This window comes from Oncorhynchus gorbuscha, linkage group LG08, assembly GCF_021184085.1.
Source record: "Oncorhynchus gorbuscha isolate QuinsamMale2020 ecotype Even-year linkage group LG08, OgorEven_v1.0, whole genome shotgun sequence".
Classification (NCBI taxonomy): Eukaryota; Metazoa; Chordata; class Actinopteri; order Salmoniformes; family Salmonidae; genus Oncorhynchus; species Oncorhynchus gorbuscha.
In genome coordinates, this window is record NC_060180.1 from 9,572,364 (window position 1) to 9,597,477 (window position 25,114).

Genomic DNA, 25,114 nt, shown 5'->3' on the forward strand with positions numbered 1-25,114 from the left:
GTAGATTTAAAACAGGATGTACAAGTTAATTGCATCTTTCCATGCTGACCAGTAGGTTTATCACAAGATCTCTGGCAGAAAGTGTATAAAATAATAGGATTTATTAAACAGCATACATGATCTTACATAGTTAATATTAATGCATCACTGATTCTATATAAAGATCCATTTTAATACCTTTCCTTTTGCCCCTTCTCAAGCACAGTCCCGGACCAGGGACCATTTGGACTACAATTAAACTCTGGGGGGGTGTATATTGCAGTTACGTTTACTTCTTGATGACTTCCTCTTTCAGTTTTTCAGCCAGATGTTTTCTTTTCTGTAACTTCTTTTTATCTTCGACAGAGATCTCCTTTGAAGGGAAAACCAAGAAAGTATCAAATGTTGAACGGTAGCACCACTCAAACTTAAGTCACAAATCTACTACAGCAAGGGCTTTATTCAATCCGTATCGCTGAAGTTCAGCCTGACTTAAAAGCGATGTTAGTGGCGACTGCATATGCCGGCTCAATTGGAAGTGACCCTTTTCATATTGCGCAATCTAAAGCTTCAGCGATCTAGACTGAATAGAGCCCGAAGAGTAGAAGCACACGGGGCAGCAGCACTACAAAGTGGAGACAGTTGTCACTTCAACCCAGATCACCTTGGGTTTATGTCCCCCAACGAGAGAGCTTGCAGGCTGCGAGGCATTGACCATCTCTTCCTGTACACTACTAGCACCACCCCTGTTCATTTTAGGAACATAGTCCTTTGATTGGCAAGGCAGCAAAATAAGAGGGGAGTAAAGAGCAGGAACAAAACACTTTAAAGGGAATAATGCGAACAGAAAATCAGGGAAAACCAATAGAGAAGATTGCATTTGAAACTCACTAAAAACATGACACAGGCAGACCAGAGTTCTACTTGAATTTGCAGTCATCAGCTGAGGTGTGGTGCATTGTTATCGTTATTAGTGGAAACTAATGAAAGCTGTTACCGGTGTGCTGGGGGCAGGGGGTTCCTCTGGTGTGGCTGGTTTGGGTCTCTGCTCTCTTTTCATGGCCTGAAGTTTGTCCCTCTGCTGCCTCAGGTACAGCGCCCTCTGCTGGAGTTGCACCTGCTGCTCTGCTGACAACTCCTGAACACACAGAGAAACACAAGTCTTCAGCGAAACTGGTCATGTCTGGGTGTTTATTCAGAGTGCATGACATATGGCCCTGTGTTATGGTTAATGTCACATGACCTGGATTTAAAGCTTTTACATCAAACCCCCTTTTTATGTCTGACGCTTCAGCACCATCCTCAGAAAAATGTAAATAGTCTAATTCTCATTTCTGGGAAAGCCTTAAACATTCAAATCTATGTCATGTGACATGATGAACCAAAACACAAAGCCCTTTGTATGGTGTATGCAGTAGGAGAGTCTCACTGTGAACGGCTTGGAGATGCCAGCCTCCTTGCGTGCCTCTTCTATCCAGCCCTCTACTGCCTGGCTGCTGCCCTTCTCCCTGGAGACAGCCGGAAGCTCTATGCCCTTCACTGGAACCCTCACAGCAGGAAGGACTCGTGGTTCTGCATCAACACATAACCCTCCATTAGTCACACTACCTGACCAAACGTATGTGGACACCTGCTCGTCGAACATCTCATTCCAAAATCATGGGCGTTAATATGGAGTTGGTCCCCACTTTGCAGGAACAGTAAAGAGCAGGAAAGAGCAGGAACAAAACTTTGCAGGAACAGTAAAGAGCAGGAACAAAACACTTTAAAGGGAATAATGCGAACAGAAAATCAGGGAAAACCAATAGAGAAGATTGCATTTGAAACTCACTAAAAACATGACACAGGCAGACCAGAGTTCTACTTGAATTTGCAGTCATCAGCTGAGGTGTGGTGCATTGTTATCGTTATTAGTGGAAACTAATGCTGCTATAACAGACTCCACTCTTCTGGGAAGGCTTTCCACTAGATGTTGGAATTTGCTTCCATTCAGCCACAAGAGCATTAGTGAGGTCGGGCACTGGTGTTGGGCGATTGAACCTGGCTCGCAGTGTTACAATTCATCCCAAAGGTGTCAGGGCTCTGTACAGGCCAGTTAAGTTCTTCCACACCGATCTCAACAAACCATTTCTATATGGATCTCACTTTGTGCACAGGGGCATTGTCATGCTGAAACAGGAAAGGGCCTTTATCAAAATGTTGACAAAGTCGGAAGCACAGAATCATCTAGAATGTCATTGTATGCTGTGGCGTTAAGATTTCCCTAAACTGAAACTAAGGGGCCTAGCCCGCACCATGAAAAACAGCCCCCGACCATTATTCCTCCACCAAAATGTTCAGTTGGCATTGCATGGCTATGCATTCTCCTGGCATCCGCCAACCCCAGATTTTTCCATCGGACTGCCAGATGGCGAAGCATGATTCATCACTCCAGAGAACGTGAATCCAATGGCGGCGAGCTTTACACCACTCCAGCCGACGCTTGGCTTAGAGCATGGTGATCTTAGGCTTGTGTGCGGCTGCTCTGCCAAGGAATCCCATTTCATGAAGCTCCTGATGAACATTTCTTGTGCTGATGTTGCTTCCAGAGGCAGTTTGGAACTCGGTAGTGAGTGTTGCAATCGAGGACAGAAGATTTTTACGCAGTCCTACGCTCTTCAGTAAAGCCATTCTACTGCCAATGTTTGTCTATGGAGTTTGCAAGGCTGTGTGCTCGATTTTTATATACCTGTCAGCAACTGGTGTGGCTGAAATGGCCAAATCCACTAATTTGAAGGGACATGTAATGTAGATGAACCTTTTAGCATTCATGTGCTATATCTACACTACAGGAAAGGCTTCAAGGGGAACAGACTAGTGTATACAATAAACGGAGGGCACAATCCAGTGAACAGTAGGGAAGGTACATCACTACAGACTAGTAATAGAGTAGATGTACTGAGAACATGAAACAGAGAAGACTGTTTCAAGCACCAAAGTATATGGAGGGGAAACAGTCAGCCAACAGTATTAGAGACTGAATGTAACAGTTATTACCTGATGCCAACTTAGAAGGGGGAGATGTGCTGGTATTGGCTGGACTCATCTGCCCACTACCTCCAGCAGCCTTCAGCTCCCCTCTCTGAGGAGATGTACTGTTCACCTACATGGAAGGCACAGGGCAGCCATGTCATTGCATCTAGCAGTTCTAGTTATGCCACACTGATGTTCACAAAGTTCAGGTTGCACAGCTAACATTTATGGGTGACCACAGATCTAACATAGTGCAATAGCAGACTGTGTGCACTGCACTACTAGGAGAGTTACCGTTGCGTTTCCATTGACCAGAGGGACAGAGGGCTGGTGGCTACCACTGTCCCACACCTTCGCCTCAGCCTTGGGCTGAGCATGTGCAACATACAGGAGAGTTGTCACATACCCCACTTTAGGTTAATATACAGGCTAAAAAAACATGTATTGTAACGATAATGCGGAAAAAACAGTGTTACAGGTCAAACCTTTCGTTAACAATGTGAGCCCATGTCCTAGAACAGGGCTGGATATCTGCCAGATCATGTACCACTCTGCATTAGTTGATTGATTGAAGAATGTCTAGTAACGTGATATGTAGGGACTGTAAGCTGCTGTACTCATCACTTCCCCTTCTTTTGTGTTGCTGCTAAACTACATAGCTCAGAAGAATACTATGGCTATGAATACATGAAATAGGAACCATTTATCACATTCTACAGGCAGACAAAGTCTTATGTTCAGTATTTTTGTATTACAACAATATTAGGTTCATAACTCACCTTGTCGGTCTGTTGAATGGAGGTGGGCCTCTGGATGCTGACTGCCTCTAGAACTGGCCTATCAGAGCAGCTTCTGGACGTGGAGCCGATCTCCTCTGACTGCAGTCGCCGAGCCATCTCTAGGTCATAATCCTCCTTTGACCTCCTGTACAAACCCACATCGGGGAGATATGTTTACTAGTAGATGTTTGTTTAACTCAGATGATAAGAGTGAGGTTGCTTTACATCAAACACCACCATGATTTTATAGGGTTGCACTAGTGTGTTTCAATGTGTTACTTGTAGTTGAATACAAAGCGATCTTAAATAACACAGCCATTATTGTCACCATTTAGAGACTATAAAATAAATACTAAGCTATATTGTATGCAAAATAAAAAGGAAAATGTTATTATACTAATACAATTTCTCAGAGAAAAGATTGTTTAAAAAGTAATACTTTTTTTCTCTCCCAAAAGATGGGGTTCAAGATTATTGGCAGCTGTTTTCAATACTTCACCTTGTGAGGATAATGGCACTGAGCCTTTTTATTAAATGTTTTATGAGATTGGCGGTAGGGTAGCCTAGTGGTTAGAGCGTTGGACTAGTAACCGGAAGGTTGCAAGTTCAAACCCCCGAGCTGACAAGGTACAAATCTGTCGTTCTGCCCCTGAACAGGCAGTTAACCCACTGTTTGTAGGCCGTCATTGAAAATAAGAATTTTGGAGAACACTTAGGGAGGCATTCCTCCATAAAGATTTTTGTTCCAGATCCTTGATATCCTTCGTCTGCGCTTATGGACTGCCCTCCTCAATTCAAAGCACAGGTTTTTTAACAGGGTTCAAGGTAAAGGGGAAAAAAATTCTAGATCACCTGTACTCCACACATAGAGACACGTGCAAAGCTCTCCCTCGCCCTCCATTTGGTAAATCTGACCACAATGCTACCCTACTGATTCCTGCTTACAAGCGAAAATTAAACCAGGAAGCACCAGTGATCGGTCAATAACAACAAGTGGTCAGATGAAGCAGATGCTAAACTACAGGACTGTTTTGCCATCACAGACTGGAACATGTTCCGGGATTCTTCCGATTGTAATTGAGGAATACACCACACAAGTCACTGGCTTTATCAAGAAGTGCATTGAGGATGTCGTCCCCACAATGACTGTACATACATATCCCAACCAGAAGCCATGGATTACAGGCAACATTCGCACTGAGGCAGAGCTGCCTCTTTCAAGGTGAGGGACTCTAACCCGGAAGCTTAAGAAATCCTGCTATGCCCCTCGACGAACAAACAAACAGGCAAAGTGCCAATACAGGGCTAAGATTGAATCATACTACAGTCTAAAGACGTGTGTCTTTTGTGGCAGGGCTTGCAAATTATTACAGACTCCAAAGGGAAGCACAGCCACGAGCTGCCCAGTGACACAAGCCTACCAGACAAGCTAAATCACTTCTATGCTCGCTTCGAGGCAAGTAACACTGAATGTGCTGACCAACTGGCAGATGTCTTCACTGACATTTTCAACATGTCCCTGATTGAGTCTGTAATACCAACATGTTTCAAGCAGATCACCATAGTCCCTGTGCCCAAGAACACAAAGGCAACCTACCTAAATGAATACAGACCCGTATCACTCACGTCTGTAGCCATGAAGTGCTTGGAAAGGTTGGTAATGGCTCACATCAACATCATTATTCCAGAAACCCTGGATTCACTCCAATTTGCATACCACCCAAACAGATCCACAGATGATGCAATCTCTACTTCACACTGCCTTTTCCCCCTTGGACACAAGGAACACCTATGTGAGAATGCTATTCATTGACTACAGCTCAGCACCATAGTACCCTCAAAGCTCATCACTAAGCTAAGGATATAATAGTAGTGAGGCTATATACAGGCACCAGTTAGTCGGCCTAATTGAGGTAGGTGTTGTTAAAGTGACTGTGCATATATGATAAACAGAGAGTAGCAGCAGTGTAAAAAGAGGGGTTGGGGGGGCACATAATGCAAACAGTCCGGGTAGCCATTTGATGACCTGTTCAGGAGTCTTATGGCTTGGGGGTAAAAACTGTTGAGACGCCTTTTGGTCCTAGACTTGGCACTCTGGTACCGCTTGCCATGAGGCAGTAGAGAGAACAGTCTATGACTGGGGTGGCTGGGGTCTTTGACAATTTTCAAGGCTTTCCACTGACACCGCCTGGTGTAGAGGTCCTGGATAGCAGGCAGCTTAGCCCGAGTAATGTACTGGGCCATACGCACTACCCTCTGTAGTGCCTTGCGGTCAGAGGCCGAGCAATTGCCGTACCAGGCAGTGATGCAACCAGTCAGGCAGGATGCTCTTGATCGTGCAGCTGTAGAACCTTTTGAGGAACTCAGGACCCATGCCAAATCTTTTTAGTTTCCTGAGGGATAATAGGCTTTGTCATGCCCTCTTCACGACTGTCTTGGTGTGTTTGGACCATTCTAGTTTGTTGTTGATGTGGACACCAAGGAACTTGAAGCTCTCAACCTGCTCCACTACAGCTCCGTTGATGAGAATGGGGGCGTGCTCGGTCCTCAATTTCCTGTAGTCCACAATCATCTCCTTTGTCTTGCTCATGTTGAGGGATAGGTTGTTATTCTGGCACCACCCGACCAGGTCTCTGACCTCCTCCCTATAGGCTGTCTCGTCATTGATCACTGTTGTGTCATCAGCAAACCTAATGATGGTGTTGGAGTCGTGCCTGGCCATCCAGTCGTAGGTGAACAGGGAGTACCGGAGGGGAATGAGCACGCACCCCTGTGGAGCTCCAGTGTTGAGGATCAGTGTGGCAGATGTGTTGCTACCTAACCTCACCACCTGGGGGCGGCCCGTCAGGAAGTCCAGGACCCCGTTGCAGAGGGAGGTGTTTAGTCCCAGGATCCTTAGCTTAGTGATGAGCTTTGAGGGTACTATGGTATAGAACGCTGAGCTGTAGTCAATGAATAGCATTCTCACATAAGTGTTCCTTTTGTCCAGGTAGGAAAGGGCCGTGTGGAGTGCAATGGAGATCGCATCATCTGTGGATCTGATCTGGGTGGTATGCAAATTGCAGTGGGTCTAGGGTTTCTGGGACAATGGTGTTGAGGTGAGCCATTACCAACCTTTCAAAGCACTTAGCCTTTAGCTCGATGTGGATGTTGCCTATAATCCATGGCTTTTGGTTGGGATATGTAGGTACGGTCACTGTGTGGACGACGTAGTTGGTGCACTTATTGATGAAGCCTATGACTGAGGTGGTACTCCTCAATGCCATTGGATGAATCCCGGAACATATTTCAGTCGGTGCTAGCAAAACAGTCCTGTAGCGTAGCATCCGCGTCATTTGACTACTTCCGTATTGAGCGAGTCACTGGTACTTCCTGCTTTAGTTTTTGCTTGTAATCAGGAATCAGGAGGATAGAATTATATTTCAGATTTGCCAAATGGAGGGCGACGGAGAGCTTTGTATGCATCTCTGTGTGTGGAGTAAAGGTGGTCTAGAGTCTAAAAATGTGGTAAAACTGATTTCAGTTTGCCTGCATTAAAGTCCCCGGCCACAAGGAGAGCCGCTTCTGGGTGAGTGTTTTCTTGTTTGCTTATGGCCTTATAGAGTTGGTGGAGTTCGGTCTTAATGCCAGCATCGGTCTGTGGTGGTAAATAGACGGCTACGAATAATATATAATAATATGTCATGCATATAGCCTCTGTTGTTTTATTGTTCCTTTTGGGGGGGGTTATCGGGAGCTGGAGTTTTTCCTGGTCTAATATTGTGCTCAGCCAAAACTATGGGCCCTACGTGTGCGCCAATGACTAAAGGAAACGACACAACAAAGCCTATGAGAACCTGATGAAAACCCTATTATTATAAAATGACAGTACATGTATGAGGGCTGGAGTAATGGCCCCAGTTCTATGAGTCTCTTACTTCAGAACCTCCTGTATAATCTTCATCTCCTGCTGCTCCAGTTCACTCATCACGTCTGCTCCATCTGTGAGACACTCAGGCAGGGCGCCTATGCACACAGGAGGGGAGCATTAGAACAAATAGTTTTGGACCGGTGTAGGCTCATCGGTGCCATTGTGCCAAGTGTGTGTGTGTGTGTGGGCACACCCGCATGATGGAGTTAGTGTGTAAGCTGGTACGGTAGGCAAGCATTAGGATGGGGAAAAAAATCCAGTAACTTTCACAAATCAGGAGGGAATACGCAAGAAATGCGGAATCCTCCAATCAAGACATCTGCAAAATCTGAATATGTTGGGAAAGTTACCAGATTTGTTCAACCCTAATTAGGACTTGTGTGACAACAGTGAAAAGGTGTACCATTTCTCTCTTTAATGACCTGCAGCGCCTGGAGCTGGAGCTCCATGTTCTTCTGCACCATGAGAGACCTGAACATCTGGAAGTCGTCTGTGGCCAGGACGGGCTGGAATACAGTCTGTACAAAAGGTACAGTTAATAATAAGCATGAATACTGTTCTACATCTGCTAACCATCTTGACAAGTCCTATGAATTATTCATATTTGTACTTGTTTCTTTGAGTTCTCTGCCTTTGGGTTGTGCAACCTTGGCAGTTGGCACTGTAATTGAAACTGAGTCAGCTCTGAATTTTCTTCCTCTCTCTGTCTCTGTCCTGAGGCCTACATTATGTGCCTCCTGGTAACTTAAATCACAACCGAGGTCTTTTTCTGGCCCAGGTATGTCCCAGAGGGCACTGTTGGCTCTGAGACTAAGTAACGCTCTCCATCAGGAATAGCTCCATCGAGCTGTTCCTGTATCTCACTAACCCGATTTAGGCCTGGCCCACTAATCTGCTCATAGATCAGGTCTACCTGAGCTCCTGTATGTTTAACAGTCTCAGGTTCACAACACCAGCAGATGGAGGAGAAACAGAATGCATCATTGTGTACCTGAACTATTTCCTATGATGTATTTTTATGCAGGGCCATGCATTCTTTGACCATGGAGTTGAACATGATGGGTCATGCTCCTCAGTCCATGACAGGAGGACGCATTTCAAGAAGATCTAGGCTGAAAGTTATCTTGAATGTGTTTTCATGAGAGCACACCCAATCCTATCACATTTCCCCACTCTGACAGTTCATATTCCCTACCATTAGTAGGAAGGTAAAGGGTCGGGAAAGGTGTGGATTAGGCTCAATGGTGATAAGGTCCTCAGATTCAGACCTCGGGGAAATGCTTCAGCAAGCTAATTAAGTAGTATCACAACCCCGCCCTAGTGGGCGGTGAACTGTCAAAACAGTCGGCATGGAGACAGCAGGTAACAGCATGAGCAGAACTGAAAGGAGCTTGCCTTCAAGTCCTTAATATGTAGCCTACGTTTCTTCACAGGTAGTTCAATCTGTACCTTTCTTGTTCTTGATTGCTTGCCATGCAACCGAAGTGGCCTGGTCAAGCAGACTGACCGATGCGCTCGGCTTGTTCCACCAGGCTACAACCGAAGGCCCATTTCATAAAATCAGTAAACAGGTCTCCAGGATGAGTATTCTTGCACAAAAAGAAACACTGTAAACATTGTTTGTTTATCTACACACATCAAATGTGCATAACCTAGGCATACTTGTAGTGCAAGAAGAATAGTTTGGGATTTATCCCAGAAACCTGGTAATTGAGTTTGATTAGATAGGGCCCAAAGTTAAATTGTAACAATATCACAGGGAGTCCCTGTAGAAACCCATCCCATAGTAAGCTACCTCATTAGAGTTGTTAAACTCTGGCACTGTCCACTCCTCCTTCCTGACCTGCAGCATACCACTGCTGGCTTGCTTCTGAAGCTAAGCAGGGTTGGTCCTGGTCAGTTCCTGGATGGGAGACCAGATGCTGCTGGAAGTGGTGTTGGAGGGCCAGTAGGAGGCACTCTTTCCTCTGGTCTAAAGAAAAATATCCCACTGCCCTAGGGCAGTGATTGGGGACACTGCCCTGTGTAGGGTGCAGTCTTTCGGATGGGACGTTAAATGGGTGTCCTGACTCTGAAGTCATTAGAGGTCCCATGGCACTTATCATAAGAGTAGGGGTGTTAACCCTGGTGTCCTGGCTAAATTCCCAATCTGGCCCTCAAACCATCACGGTAACCTAATAATCCCTAGTTTACAATTGGCTCATTCATCCCCTGTAACTATTCCCCAGGTCGTTGCTGCAAATGAGAACGTGTTCTCAGTAAAATAACGGTTAAATAAATAAAAATGTGCAATAATTATTCCAAATGACTTGGTTAGCGTTCAGTGCAGACCTGAACCTTGTAGTGCTTGGCTTCATCAAAAGGCAACTAGGCCTTTGGGATGTCAAAGAGCTCATCTCTACTGTCAGAGATGTATTACATTACTTGATGGTGCATTAAATTCATTGTCCTGAGATGGAGGCTATTGAATTCCGCCCAGATACAGAATATATCATTCAGTATGGCCAGAGTCCAAAAAAAGAGACCAATAGCTGGCATGTTCCCAGCAACCATTAGACATCATCATAATACAAATCCCCTATATATGTCATCACAGCAGGCATTGACATAATGCTATTTTTAGGGAGAGTCTTTAATGCTGTATCCAGAGAGAGCTCTTGCCCTGGCCCAAACATAGACCTAGGTATTTTCAGAGCAATGGTTTACATTTTCCTACCACTGACTTGTGTAAAGCACTGAAGGATATGTAAATATCTTGATGTTCTGTTCTCAACCCATTTGTATTGTAAAGGTGCACACTCATCCGTCTACATCTACGTAGCTGGCATAATTTGTGGCAGTGTATAGGAAAGATGATCGAGCTTACCTGTAAGATTTTGGACTTGGCAAAAGGAGAGGAGCATGCCTCCAAAAACTGCTGCTCATCGATGCCAACCTCTTGCATGTAGGTTTCTAACAACTTCTCCACCTGAAAGTAAATAGCTAGTTGCATCACTGTTTTCCAGAGACAAAACATTTGATGTTAAGACACTGACAAACTATTCATGACTAACTCAGCCATTCCACATCTTGATTCAGGACTAATTTATGGAATTGCAGACCCTTCCAGAATATGTCTATTTAAGATACATGTGTAACGATAAATCATCATAATAAGAAACCCAATGCATAATAATGTTGCAAGCCATTCCAAAGGCTGTAGCTAGCTACTCACCAAATGCTTGTACTGCTGATGGATTTCTGTATAAGTCAATTTATTTTCATCTTCGTCATCAAAAACTGAAAGAAAATGCTAAATTGGTCAACTATGCAAACTTGCATGCATAATATCTGAATTAAACAAGTAGGGTGACACTGCTTATTGACATACATTCTTAATTTACATTTGAGCCATTTAGCAGATGCTCTTACCCAAAGCAACTTACAAGAGAAAATAGGGTTAAGTGCCTTGCTTAAAACTTCTTTGGGATAGGGGGCGGTATTTTGACATCCAGATGAAAAGCATGCCCAAAGTAAACTGCCTGCTACTCAGGCCCAGAAGCTAGGACATGCACATGGATAGAAAACACTCTAAAGTTTCTAAAACTGTGAAAATAATGTCTGTGAGTATAACAGAACTGAAATGGCAGGCGAAACCCCGTCGACAAACCATCCCCCAAAAAAACAAATTTATCCTACCACTGATTTCAATGGCTGGCTCTTTTATAATAAGGCAGAATCGTGCCTGATTGCAGTTCCTAGGGCTTCCACTTGATGTCAACAGTCTTTAGAATGAGTTTCAGGCTGGGTTTTGGAATTTTTGCCAGAAATCATCGTTTTTCTGGGTTTCCATTTTGGCTGTAGTGTTTCGAAGCGTGTGAATAAGAGCACATTCTTTGGTATTTTTCTCCGGTAAAGACAATAACGATTCTCTGTCTTAAATTGTATTGTTTATTTGCGTATTAGGGTACCTAAGGATTGATTATAAATGTTGATGGACTTGTTTGGATAAGTTTATTGGTAATGTTTGGGATTCATTTTGAAGGAGAGAAAACGAGTGGATTATTGACTGAGGTGCGCCAGCTAAACTGAGTTTTTATGGATATAAAGAAGGAGTTTATCGAACAAAAGGACCATTTGTAATGTAACTGGGACCTTTTGGAGTGCCTACAGAAGAAGATTTTCAAAGGTAAGGCATATATTATATCGCTATTTCTGGTTGAAAATTATTTGTTAAAAATTATCTGTCCTCAGATAATCGCATGGTTTGCTTTCGCCGTAAAGCCCCTTTTAAATCTGACATGGCGGCTGGATTAAAACAAGTTAAGCTTTATTTTGATGTATTGCACTTGTGATTTCATGAAAGTTGAATATTTATAGTAATTTAATTTGAATTTGGCGCTCTGCAATTTCACCGGATGTTGGCCAGGTGGGACGGTAGCGTCCCATTGATCCGTAAGAAGTTAACCTCTTGAAGCTAGGGGGCACTCTTTTTATTTTTGGAAAAATAACGTTCACAAGGTAAAACGGCCTATTTCTCAGGACCAGATGCTAGAATATGCATATAATTGACAGCTTAGGATAGAAAACACTAACGTTTCCAAAACTGTAAAAATAGTGTCTGTGAGTATAACAGAACTGATATTGCAGGCGAAATCCTGAGAAAAATCCAATCAGGAAGTGACTCATATTTTGAAATCTTTGTGTTCCTATGCATCCCTATTGACCATTGAAAGGGATATCAACCAGATTCCTTTTTCTACATCTTCCCTAAGGTGTCTAAAGCCTTTAGACGTAGTTTCACGCCTTTATGTTGAAGAATGAGAGTAAACGACCACATTGCGTAAGTGGCCAGCTGATGGCTCTCAGAGTGATTCTTGCGTAAAAGAGAGAGGTAGCCATTTTTCCTCCCGGTCCTACTGAAAAGCCAACTGTCCCGGTTGATATATTATCGAATAGATATTTGAAAAACACCTTGAGGATTGATTATAAAAAACGTTTGCCATGTTTCTGTCGATATTATGGATATAATTTGATTTTTTTCCCCCGGCGTTGTCGTGACCGCTATTTCCGGTGGATTTCTGAACATAACGTGACAAACAAACGGAGGTATTTTGGGTATAAAATTTTTCTTTATGGAACAAAATGAACATTTACTGTCTAACTGGGAGTCTCATGACTGCAAACATCCGAAAATCAAAGGTAAACGATTCATTTGATTGCTTTTCTGATTCGTGACCAAGCTTCCTGCTGCTAGCTGGACATAATGATATGCTAGGCTAGGCTAATGATATGCTAGGCTATCGATAAACTTACACAAACGCTTATCTTGCTTTCACTGTAAAGCATCATTTCAAAATCTGAGACGACAGGGTGATTAACAAAAGACTAAGCTGTGTTTCGCTATATTTCCCTTGTGATTTCATGAATATGAATATTTTCTAGTAAGATTATTTGACCGTTGCGCTATGCTAATTGGTGTAGTTGATGACAATTATCCCAGATCCTGGATGGGTAGTTCCAAGAGGTTAAGTGTGCCTTGAATTCTAAATAAATCACAGACAGTGTCCCCAGCAAAACACCCCCACACCATCACACCCCCGTGCTTCACGGTGGGAACCACACATGCAGAGATCATCCATTCACCTACTCAGAGTCTCACAAAGACATGGTGGTTGGAACCAAAAATCTAAAATTTGGACTCATCAGGCCAAATGACAGATTTCCATCGGTCTAATGTCCATTGCTTGTGTTTCTTGGCCCAATCAAGTCTTCTTATTATTGGTGTCCTTTACTAGTGGTTTCTATGCAGCAATTTGACCATGAAGGCCTGATTCACACAGTCTCCTCTGAACAGTTATTGAGATGTGTCTGTTACTTTAACTCCGTGAAGCATTTATTTGGACTGCAATTTCTGAGGCCGGTAACTCGAATGGACTTCTCCTCTGCAGCAGAGGTAAATCTGGGTCTTCCTATCCTGTGGTGGTCCCCGTGAGAGCCAGTTTCATCATAGCACTTGATGGTTTTGGCGACTGCACATGAACTTTGAACATTTCTTCTTTTTCAGATTGACGGACTTCATGTCTTAAAGTAATGATGGATTGTCGTTTCCCTTTGCTTATTTGCGCTGTTCTTGTCATAATATCTGGCATGCAGTGGAAACACGCCACCCTCAGAGAGAGACAGCTAAATGGGAGCTCTCACATCTTTCAACATGTTTTTTTTTTATAAAGGATAGATTAAGTTAGATAAACTTGGATTTTTTGGCAGGTACATATGCAGGATGCTACTCGCCACAGCATGGCCTTCGCTCCAGACCAAAACTCCAAACCTGTTTGCAGAATATCAGTCTGTCCCCGATGTTTTTCCTGGAGAGAAGTGGCTCCTTTGCTGCCCTTCTTGACACCAGGCCATCCTCCAAAAGTCTTTGCCTCACTGTGCGTGCAGATGCACTCACACCTGCCTGCTGCCATTCCTGAGCAAGCTCTGTACTGGTGGTGCCCCGATCCCGCAGCTGAATACATTTTAGGAGACGGTCCTTGCGCTTGCTGGACTTTCTTGGGCACCCTGAAGCCATCTTCACAACAATTGAACTGCTCTCCTTGATGTTCTTGATGATCCGATAAATGGTTGATTTAGGTGCAATCTTACTGGCAGCAATATCCTTGCCTGGGAACCCCTTTTTGTGCAAAGCAATGATAACGGCACGTGTTTCCTTGCAGGTAAACATGGTTGACAGAGGAAGAACAATGATTCCAAGCACCACCCTCCTTTTGAAGCTTCCAGTCTGTTAATCAAACTCAATCAGCATGACAGAGTGATCTCCAGCCTTGTCTTTGTCAACACTCACACCTGTGTTAACGAGAGAATCACAGACATGATGTCAGCTGGTCCTTTTGTCGCAGGGCTGAAATGTTTTTTTTGGGATCCAGATCATTTACATGGCAAAGAGAGACTTTGCAATTAATTGCAATTCATCTGATCACTCTTCATAACATTTTGGAGCATATGTAAATTATCATCATACAACCTGAGGCAGCAGACTTTGTGAAAATTTATATTTGTGTCATTCTCAAATATTTTGGCCACGACTGTACACGCTGTCCCAACTACTGTTGCTAGCCCCAATTCTGACTTGTGCTCTGATATCTGTTTCACTGATTTCTGCTCTCGTAAAAGCCTGGGTTTTCTGCACGTTAACACTAGAAGCTTATTACCTAAAATGGATCAATTGAAAGTGTGGGTTCACAGCTCCAATCCAGATGTGTTGGTCATTACTGAGACGTGGTTAAGGAACAGTGTTTTGAATACTGATGTTAACCTTTCTGGTTATAACCTTTTTCGGCAAGACAGATCTTCCAAAGGTGGAGGAGTGGTAATCTTTACCAAGGATCACCTTCACCTCAGTTGTCTCTACCAGGTCTTCCCCAAATGATTTGATTTGCTGGTTTTAACCTCTCTGCGCACGGAATCCAATAACCACTGTTAGTCTTGAAATCTAGCTGGGTAGATAGCCAATGAGCTGAGGTAAACGGCAATATGTAATGTTTATGTGTTGGAAGACCAACCCATGTCGTAAACTCTGGCGTAAAGAGGTTCATTCGCCATTGACAATTCATACCGGAAGAAGCAGCGCATGTTGCGCACAGCATTGTTTTGGTAAAGCACATAGTCAGCTGTTTATATACAGTGCCTTGCGAAAGTATTCGGCCCCCTTGAACTTTGCGACCTTTTGCCACATTTCAGGCTTCAAACAAAGATATAAAACTGTATTTTTTTGTGAAGAACCAACAACAAGTGGGACACAATCATGAAGTGGAATGACATTTATTGGATATTTCAAACTTTTTTAACAAATCAAAAACTGAAAAATTGGGCGTGCAAAATTATTCAGCCCCTTTACTTTCCGTCCCCCTCTAAACTTTCAGCTCATACAAGGAGGCCCATGATCACTCTGGATGAACTGCAGAGATCTACAGCTGAGGTGGGAGACTCTGTCCATAGGACAACAATCAGTCGTATATTGCACAAATCTGGCCTTTATGGAAGAGTGGCAAGAAGAAAGCCATTTCTTTAAGATATCCATAAAAAGTGTCGTTTAAAGTCTGCCACAAGCCACCTGGGAGACACACCAAACATGTGGAAGAAGGTGCTCTGGTCAGATGAAACCAAAATTGGACTTTTTGGCAACAATGCAAAACGTTATGTTTGGCGTAAAAGCAACACAGCTCATCACCCTGAACACACCATCCCCACTGTCAAACATGGTGGTGGCAGCATCATGGTTTGGGCCTGCTTTTCTTCAGCAGGGACAGGGAAGATGGTTCAAATTGATGGGAAGATGGATGGAGCCAAATACAGGACCATTCTGGAAGAAAACCTGATGGAGTCTGCAAAAGACCTGAGACTGGGACGGAGATTTGTCTTCCAACAAGACAATGATCCAAAACATAAAGCAAAATCTATAATGGAATGGTTAAAAAATAAACATATTCGGGTGTTAGAATGGCCAAGTCAAAGTCCAGACCAGAATCCAATCGAGAATCTGTGGAAAAAACTGAAAACTGCTGTTCACAAATGCTCTCCATCCAACCTCACTGAGCTCGAGCTGTTTTGCAAGGAGGAATGGGAAAATTTTTCAGTCTCTCGATGTGCAAAACTGATAGAGACATACCCCAAGCGACTTACAGCTGTAATCGCAGCAAAAGTTTTTGATTTGTTAAAAAAGTTTGAAATATCCAATAAATGTCGTTCCACTTCATGATTGTGTCCCACTTGTTGTCGATTCTTCACAAAAAAATACAGTTTTATATCTTTATGTTTGAAGCCTGAAATGTGGCAAAAGGTCGCAAAGTTCAAGGGGGCCGAATACTTTCGCAAGGCACTGTTAGCAGGCAAAACCAGTTTGTAGAAATTGGTTGAGGTTTTTCCTTTGTGTAATGAAGTACCATAGTTCAGAACGAACGTCACTTCATGTGTACCTTTAAAAAAGGTACACAATAAAGGCGCGTAACCAGAAAAGTAGCGTCAGTTTGTTTTGCTCCTGTATTGAACACAGATCATCCAGTCTTCAATTTGATCGATTATATATGTTTAGAAATACCTAAAGTTGTATTACAAAATAAGTTTGAAATGTTTTGGCAAAGTTTACAGGTAACTTTTGAGATATTTTGTAGCGACGTTGCGTAAGTTGGAAGCAGTGTTTTTCTGGATCAAACGACGCTCCAAATAAACTGACATTTTGGATATATATCAACGGAATTAATTGAACAAAAGGACCATTTGTGATGTTTATGGGACATATAGGAGTGCCAACAAAAGAAGCTCGTCAAAGGTAAGGCATGATTTATATTTTATTTCTGCGTTTTGTGTCGCGCCTGCAGAGTTGAAATATGCTACTCTCTCATTGTTTACTGTTGTGCTATCATCAGATAATAGCATCTTATGCTTTCACCGAAAAGCCATTTTGAAATCTGACATGTTGGCTGGATTCACAACAAGTGTAGCTTTAATTTGCTATCTTGCATGTGTAATTTAATGAAAGTGTGATTTTTGTAGAAATAAATTTGAATTTGGCGCTCTGCATTTTCCCTGGCTATTGGCCATGTGGGATGCAAATGTCCCGCCTACCCCAGAGAGGTTAAACTTGACCCCAAAAACACATCTGGGTCAGAGGGTCGAAACCATTTCTTCTTTAAGGTTGCTGCCCCTATCATCGCAAAGCTTGTCTCTCCTTTTTGGGGAGGTTCCCATTGCTTGGAAGGCAGCCACAGTTCATCCTTTACTTAAAAGGAGCTGATCCTACTCTTTATAGGCCTATTTCTATTTTGCCCTGTTTATTAAAAGTGTTGGAAAAACTTGTTAATAATCAACTGACTGGCTTTCTTGATGTCTATAGTATTCTCTCGGGTATAATTTGGTTTCCGCTCAGGTTATGATGTCTCACTGCAACCTTCAAGGTCTTTAATGATGTCACCCTCGCCCTTGATTCTAAGCAATATTGTGCTGCTATTTTTATTCACTTGGCCTAAGCTTTTAGCCTGGTTTGCTAACTACCTCTCTCAAAGAGTGCAGTGTATAAAATCTGCTGTCTCAGCCACTGCCTGTCACCAAGGGAGTACCCCAAGGCTCAATCCAAGGCCCCACGCTCTTCTCAATTTACATCAACAACATAGCTTCGGCAGTAGGAAGCTCTCTCATCCATTTATATGCAGATGATACAGTCTTATACTCAGCTGGCCCCTCCCGGATTCTGTGTTAAATGCTCTACAACAAAGCTTTCTTAGTGTCCAACAAGCTTTCTCTACCCTTAACCTTGTTCTGAACACCTCCAAATCAAAAGGTCATGTGGTTTGGTAAGAAGAATGCCCCTCTTCCCACGGGTGTTATAACTACCTATGAGGGTTTAGAACGTGAGGTAGTCGGCGCATACAAGTACTTGGGAGTATGGCTAGACGGTGCACTGTCCTTCTCTCAGCACATATTAAAGCTGCAGGTGAAAGTTAAATCTAGACTTGGTTTCCTCTATCGTAATCGCTCCTCTTTCACCCCAGCTGCTAAACTATCCCTGATTCAGATGACCATCCTACCCATGCTAGATTACGGAAACATAATTTATAGATCGGCAGGTAAGGATGCTCTCGAGCGGCTAGATGTTCTTTACCAATCGGTCATCAGATTTGCAACCAATGCACCTTTTAGGACACATCACTGCACTTTATACTCCTCTGTCAACTGGTCATCTCTGTATACCTGTCGCAAGACTCACTGGTTGATGCTTATTTATAAAACCCTTAGCATCATTCCCCCTATCTGAGATATCTACTCCAGTCCTCATCCTCCACATACAATACCAGTTCAGAGAGTCACATTCTGTTAAAGGTCCCCAAAGCACACACATCCCTGGGTCACTCTTTTCAGTTCACTGCAGCTAGCGACTGGAACGAGCTGCAACAAACACTTAAACTGGACAGTTTTATCTCCATTTCTTCATTCAAAGACTCAATCATGGACACTCTTACTAACAGTTGTGGCTGCTTTGTATGATGTATTGTTGTCTCTACCTTCTTGACCTTTGTGCTGTTGACTTTGCCCAATAATGGGGTGGCAGGTAGCCTAGTGGTTTGAGCATTGGACTAGTAACAAAGGTAGCAAGATCAAATCCCCGAGCTGACAAGGTAAAAATGTGTCGTTCTGCTCCTGTACAAGGCAGTTAACCCACTGTTCCTATGCCTTCATTGAAAATAAGAATTTGTTCTTAACTGACATGCCTAGTTAAATAAAAAAGGTAAAAAAATTAAAAATATGTTTGTACCATGTTGTGTTGCTACCATGCTGTGTTGTCATGTGTTGCTGCCGTGTTGTGTCTCTCTTGTTGTGATGTGTGTTTTGTCCTATATTTATATTGTATTCATTTTTTATTTTTTAAATCCAGTCACCTATCCCCGCAGGATGCCTTTTGGTAGGTCGTCATTGTAAATAAGAATTTGTTCTTAACTGACTTGCCTAGTTAAATAAAGGTTAAATAAAATAAAACAATGTGAACTTGGCCTTTTACCAAATAGGGCTATCTTCTGTATACCACCCCTACCTTGTCACAACACAACTGACTGGCTCAAACGCAATAAGAAGGAAAGAAATTCCACAAATTAACAAGACACACCTTTTAATTGAAATGCATTCCAGGTGACTAGCTCATGAAGCTGTTTGAGAGAATGGCAAGAGTGTGCAAAGCTGTCATCAAGACAAAGGGTTGCTACTTTGAAGAATCTCATTAAATACATATTTGTGAAACACTTTTTTTGGTTACTACATGATCCCATATGTGTTATTTCATAGTTCTGATGTTTTCACTATTATTCTACAATGTAGAAAATAATACAAATAAAGAAAAACGCTTGAATGAGTAGGTGTGTCCAAACTTCTGACTGGTACTGTATACGGTGAAATTGCATTGAAAATTCCACAAAGAAACATAAACAATCTTTTTCATCCTTTCGTCAATTAACTTTAGATTTGATTACAGAGTTTATTTGACCTTGTTTCAATGTTGATAGTAAAATGTAATATTTGAAATATTTGAATCAGTCATTTTTTCAATGTCATGCTATCAACCTAAATAAAGAGGTTTATTGAAATAAAATGTGAAGCCACAGTCCAATGACTTCTGCCTGAACAATAGGGTGTCCACCCACTCTGCCCAAAGTAAAAACGTGCTTTGGTGCTGAAATTTCACATCCTCATTATGTAGTGGGCAGTAGCAAGCGATCTGCTTTAGTTATTGAGATGATTTATCTCTGTCGCGGGAGGTGCTGGTTTTCACATATTGTGTAGACAGCTGGTGATGAGGGGTAATACACTTCAGTGAGAACGAGTCTACCATACAGATGCCTACCTTTATATACCCTGCTTAGCTTTGGAAACAAGTTGTGTTCATTTCAACAGAGCTACACGATATATACAAAAGTATGTGGACACCTCTTCAAATTAGTGGATTCTGCCACACCTGTTGCCGACAGGTGTATAAAATCACGCACACAGCCTTGCGATCTCCAAAGACAAACATTGGCCTTACTGAAGAGCTCAGTGACTTTCAACGTGGCATTGTCATAGGATGCCAACAAATTTCTGCCCTGCTCGAGCTGCCCAGGTCAACTGTAATTGCTGTTATTGTGAAATGGAAACATCTAGGAGCAACAATGGCTCAGCCGCAAAGTGGTCACACAAGCTCACAGAATGGGATCGGAGAGTGCTGAAGCGCGTAATGCGTAAAAATCATCTGTCCTCAGTTGCAACACTCACTACCGAGTTCCAAACTGCCTCTGGAAGCTACTTCTGCACAAGAACTGTTCATCAGGAGCTTCATGAAATGGGTTTACATGGCCAAACAGCCACAAACAAGTCTAAGATCACCATGCGCAATGCCAAGCATCGGCTGGATTGGTGTGAAGATCACTGCCATTAGACTCTGGAGCAGTGGAAACACGTTCTCTGGAGTGATGAATCAAACTTCACCATCTGGCAGTCCAATGGACAAATCTGGGTTTGGCGGATGCCAGGAGAATGCTACCTGCCCCAATGCATAGTGCCAAGTGTAAAGTTTGGTGGAGGAAGAGAACTGGCCTGGGGCTGTTTTTCATGGTTCCGGCTAGGCCCCTTAGTTCCAGTGAAGGGAAATCTTAACGCTACAGCATACAATGACATTCTAGATGATTCTGTGCTTCCAACTTTGTGGTAACAGTTTGTGGAAGGCCCTTTCCTGTTTCAGCATGACAATGCCACCCATGCACAAAGCGAGGTCGATACAGAAATGGTTTGTCGAGATTGGTGTGGTAGAACTTGACTGGCCTGCCCAAGCCCTGATCTCAACTCCATCGAACACATTTGGGTTGAATTGGAACGCCGACTGCGAGTCAGGTCTAATCACCCAACGTTAGTGCCTGACCTCACTAATGCTGGTGGCTGAATGGAAGCAAGTCCCCGCAGCAATGTTCCAACAATTAGTGGAAAGCTTTCCCAGAATAGTGGAGTCTGTTATAGTAGCAAAGGGGGGACCAACTCCATATGAATGCCCATGATTTTGGAATGAGATGTTCGACGAGCAGGTCTCCACATACTTTTGACCATGTAGTGTAGCTAACGCAGAGTAGATTCTCCATAGGATGTTGAGAATTAGTACATTGTGGGTAATTTAAGATATCTGCAAATAAGTTAATAAATATGTGAAAAGGCTAAAGCATAACTATGTTTGTAGTTATAAGTAACTAGATCGTGACTACAACGAAGTTACTAAGTCTTTGACCACACTGTGTTGTTACTACCTTGAGTAAAAACTATGGATGCACGATATATCGTGGAAAATATCGGAATCGGCCGATGTCTAGTTTAATGCCCGATGTGCAAAACCGATGTCAAAGCTGATGTGCATACCTATATAATGAAGGTACATGAAGTAATGACGCCATGTAAAATTTTGCGCTATACGTGCAGCACAGCCTTCCTAAACTAGCCCACAATGTCTGCTGTGTGGATTGAGCAGTCAACAAGTCAAGCAGTCATTTGAATGAGTAACAAAATTTCAGTGAGACAACTCTAAGGTGAAATCCATTAATGCCAAGATAATGGAATTCATTGCCCTTTTTTAATGGCCAGCACTGTAGGTGCGCGGGACAACCTTAGCAGCATCATAGCATACATATCGATGAATATTTGTGACATATGAAATCCGAGTGATAGTGTAATCAATGTGTAATAACTACGTAAAAAATTAATTAACGCCTTAAATTATGTGACAGTCATATTCAGGTCCTGTTTGGTCAACAAACTTATTTGACATGTCAAATAGTGTTATTTGACACTCAAATAGCCTTACCTCCCTTATCCTACCTATTTTGCACACACTGTATATAGACTTTTTCTATTGTATTATAGACTATGTTTGTTTATTCCTTGTTTAACTCTGTGTTGCTTGTATCGCACTGCTTTGCTTTATTTTGGCCAGGTCGCAGTTGTAAATGAGAACTTATTCTCAACTAGCCTACCTGGTTAAATATCGGTAAAAAAAAAATGTTAATAGTATATTTTTTGACACGCAAAGACCCAAATGGCATTCCATAGAAATCCTGGTTGAGAATGAAACGACTGAACAATGAAACAGCACAGCAAGTAAGTGAAAGAAATTGGTTTTGATTATGTTTTACTGGTAATGAGGACATACGTAAATGGCAACAAAATAACTTTTTGGTCAGTGTGGTGTGTGTAACCTTTATTTAACTAGGCAAGTCAGTGAAGAACAAATTCTTATTTACAATGACGGCCAACACCGGCCAAACCAGGACAATGCTGGGCCAATTGTGCGCCGCCCTATGGGACTCCCAATCACGGCCGGATGTGATACAGCCTGGATTCGAACCAGGGACTGTAGTGATGCCTCTTGCACTGAGATTCAGTGCCTTAGACCGCTGCGTCCATGGGTGTACTAGAATGCTTAAAAGGCCTCTTATCGGCCAAAAAATGTATATCAGTACATCACTAGTAAAAACTCACACTTCCTACCCTTTAACGTGCCAATTAAAACACGTTGACATGTTAATGTGGTGTATCATGTCAAAACATTGAGCCATTGAACAGCTTCCATACTCAATTGCATAGACTACCTAAATAACATTGAACAGTTGAATGTAACTCGAGCTTGGGTTTATATAGTCTACACTTACATCTAATTTACCAAACAACGAACACCATAATTTCAGCTTGTATCTAGGTATACCATCATTCATTCATCCATGGTTGATTGGATCTTTGGAAGTTTAGTAGTAGTACCATCACATTAGCTTTCAAAAAAAACTTTAGGCGGCATTCTGCCTTCTCCCTAGAGTTTTCAGCCATTAACTTCCCCTACCTCATGTGAACTACAATCCCTACGCTGTGGTTTAACCTTTAGAAATGTCAAAAGTAGTTGCTTGTGATACGGCTTTTGAAATATATAGCCCTTAGCTTTCATCAGCGAGAAACAATCCTTTAAATTTTAAATATACTTACTGTAGCACAGATCTATACTGCTATGGGAGCTTCCATCCGATAAAACTACACTGTAGCAGAGTTACAGATCCAAACAGCTATGGCTGCCTCCATCCAACGAAACTACACTTCCCGAGTTACGCTTCCACACAGGTGTTCAGAGCATGCTCGACAGCTAACTAGCACCTCTTGTCTTCAGTAAACAAGCGCTGAAACATGGATATGGCTGTGTGGGAACATTAACCCTAACAATGTGTGTATCAATTTAACCTTTTGTTTTTAGAAAATAATTTCTCGCTGTTATGAAATATGGTCCTTATGTTTACAAAAGAGTACGGCAAGCGATGCATGTTAGTATCTTCTTTATGGGAGCTTTTTGAAAGCTATCATCAATAGAGCTAAAGCAGTTGGCGTCTGTGAATGGGGTACCATTACATTAGCCCTATAAATAAGATGGCAAATTAATGATATTAACAAAACTTTTACCTGAAAGTCAATGTATTTGAGTTCAACCATAATTTCAATGTTTACAACGCTTGTTAAAATTAGATGAAAACAGTACTGGTTAATGACTTTTTTCAAATCCAATGAATTTTTCACGTTGATTCCATGTCACACACAACACGTTGACCAATTAAGTTGATTCAACCAGTGTGTGCACCAGTATCTGTATGCTAACATCCAGAAAGCGCCGATTCCCCACTGTAAGCGTTATAATGTAAATTCGTTGATCACCAAATATGGAGTTTCGCTGAGCAAACATCTTCATTTACTCCCGGTATGTACTTCCAAAAAAGGTCAAAATAAAAATCACAAATTACTGCCACGATCAGGTCGGAAGAATACAACAGCTCAAGCCTATCACACTGGATGTTTTTCGGTTGCTTGTACATTTTTGGGAAGTACATACCGGAAGTAAATGCATAGAATTGATCAGCGAAACTCAATATTTGGTGATCATTCTAATGCAGATCTGGTGAATTGTGCGTTTGAATCGGAACATTCTAGGGGGTCGAGTGGTCTCTACGCACAGATGTATACTGTTTCAACCAGTGGATAACTTAACCAGCTAGTTTTTTTGCTTAAAGTATTAACTAAGCTATAATAAGACATGTTGGATGAATGTCGCTCAAACATGTGACGCACTGATGCATGCCAAACAACTGAGCTGGAAAATCACTGCTCCCTTTCGCCAACAAAAACATTACGCGCTTGAAGCTAGCTAGCTACAGTAAAAGTTTTAGCTAGCTAATGCCACCTAGATTTAATAGCTAACGTTAGCTAGCTGGCTGTTATTCAGCTTGATAGCTAGCTCACTCGAACAGGGGTGCCAAGAATGAGTCCAGCATGTGTAATCCTGGTCCTGAAAACCGTTGAATAATTTTCTTTATCGTAAAAACGTAGAAAAACAAATGGCCTTTCTTACCTGTGCATTTGTTTTCCAAGAAGTCAGTGTATGGAATGACCCATTCAGGACTTCCCAAATATCCAGCGATGCTCTCCACAACCCACTCGTTGTCCTCAGCCATGTTGGCTAAAAATACACTGTAGTGCTCTTCAGACGAGGAAGGTTGGTCTTGAAATTAAACAAAATGCACAACTGAAGTGTAAGTATGCATACATTTGTTGAGATCTAGCTAACAAGCTAGTCCATGTAGTGTTAGTATCCCTCTCCGTAGCTGCAGAAAATCTGAAAATGCGCACTCATGAATTTTGAAGTGGTCGAATGGGTTGACTCCTAATCGGTCCCCATGGTAACCGATTACATCAGCGTTTAGCGTTCTACAAATTGAACAGCCCATCAGGTGTGTGGTAACCTAGTAAGTGTTTTATTCTTTGTGATCCTTTGAACGCATAATACTAATTATCCCTGACATTTCTCTGTAAACTACCTACATTACCTGAATAGTGATTTAGGCTACATTGCCCGTTTATT

General features: G+C 42.4%; 1 protein-coding gene across 4 annotated transcripts; it reads right to left on the reverse strand.

The window, feature by feature from the left end:
* Positions 1–77: 77 nt before the first annotated feature.
* LOC124041179 (cilia- and flagella-associated protein 36-like) lies at positions 78–24,919 on the reverse strand. Of its 4 annotated transcripts, none has more exons than XM_046358449.1 (10): positions 24,605–24,916; positions 10,895–10,959; positions 10,547–10,648; positions 8,084–8,198; positions 7,688–7,775; positions 3,771–3,915; positions 3,016–3,121; positions 1,409–1,551; positions 977–1,117; positions 78–352 (listed from the first exon to the last, which is right to left on the reverse strand). In XM_046358449.1, the coding sequence occupies exons 1-10, from the start codon at positions 24,705–24,707 to the stop codon at positions 269–271; spliced, it is 1,092 nt and encodes a 363-aa protein (XP_046214405.1). In that variant the 5' UTR covers positions 24,708–24,916; the 3' UTR covers positions 78–268. The 4 variants fall into 4 exon arrangements, with proteins under 4 accessions (XP_046214405.1, XP_046214406.1, XP_046214403.1 ...); XM_046358450.1 differs by lacking the exons at positions 78–352; positions 24,605–24,916 and adding exons at positions 459–748; positions 23,914–23,992; XM_046358447.1 differs by lacking the exon at positions 78–352 and adding an exon at positions 464–748 and having other exon boundaries at positions 24,605–24,919.
* Positions 24,920–25,114: the final 195 nt, after the last annotated feature.

Coding starts and splice junctions, on each gene's coding strand:
- LOC124041179 (XM_046358447.1), bottom strand. CDS start 24,707: ATGGCTGAGGACAACGAGTGGGTTGTGGAGAGCATCGCTGGATATTTG. Junction 10,960..24,604: donor CTTGGAAAACAAATGCACAG/GTAAGAAAGGCC, acceptor ATTTTCTTTCAG/TTTTTGATGACGAAGATGAA. Junction 1,552..3,015: donor CCCTTCTAAGTTGGCATCAG/GTAATAACTGTT, acceptor GTGTTGATGCAG/AACCACGAGTCCTTCCTGCT.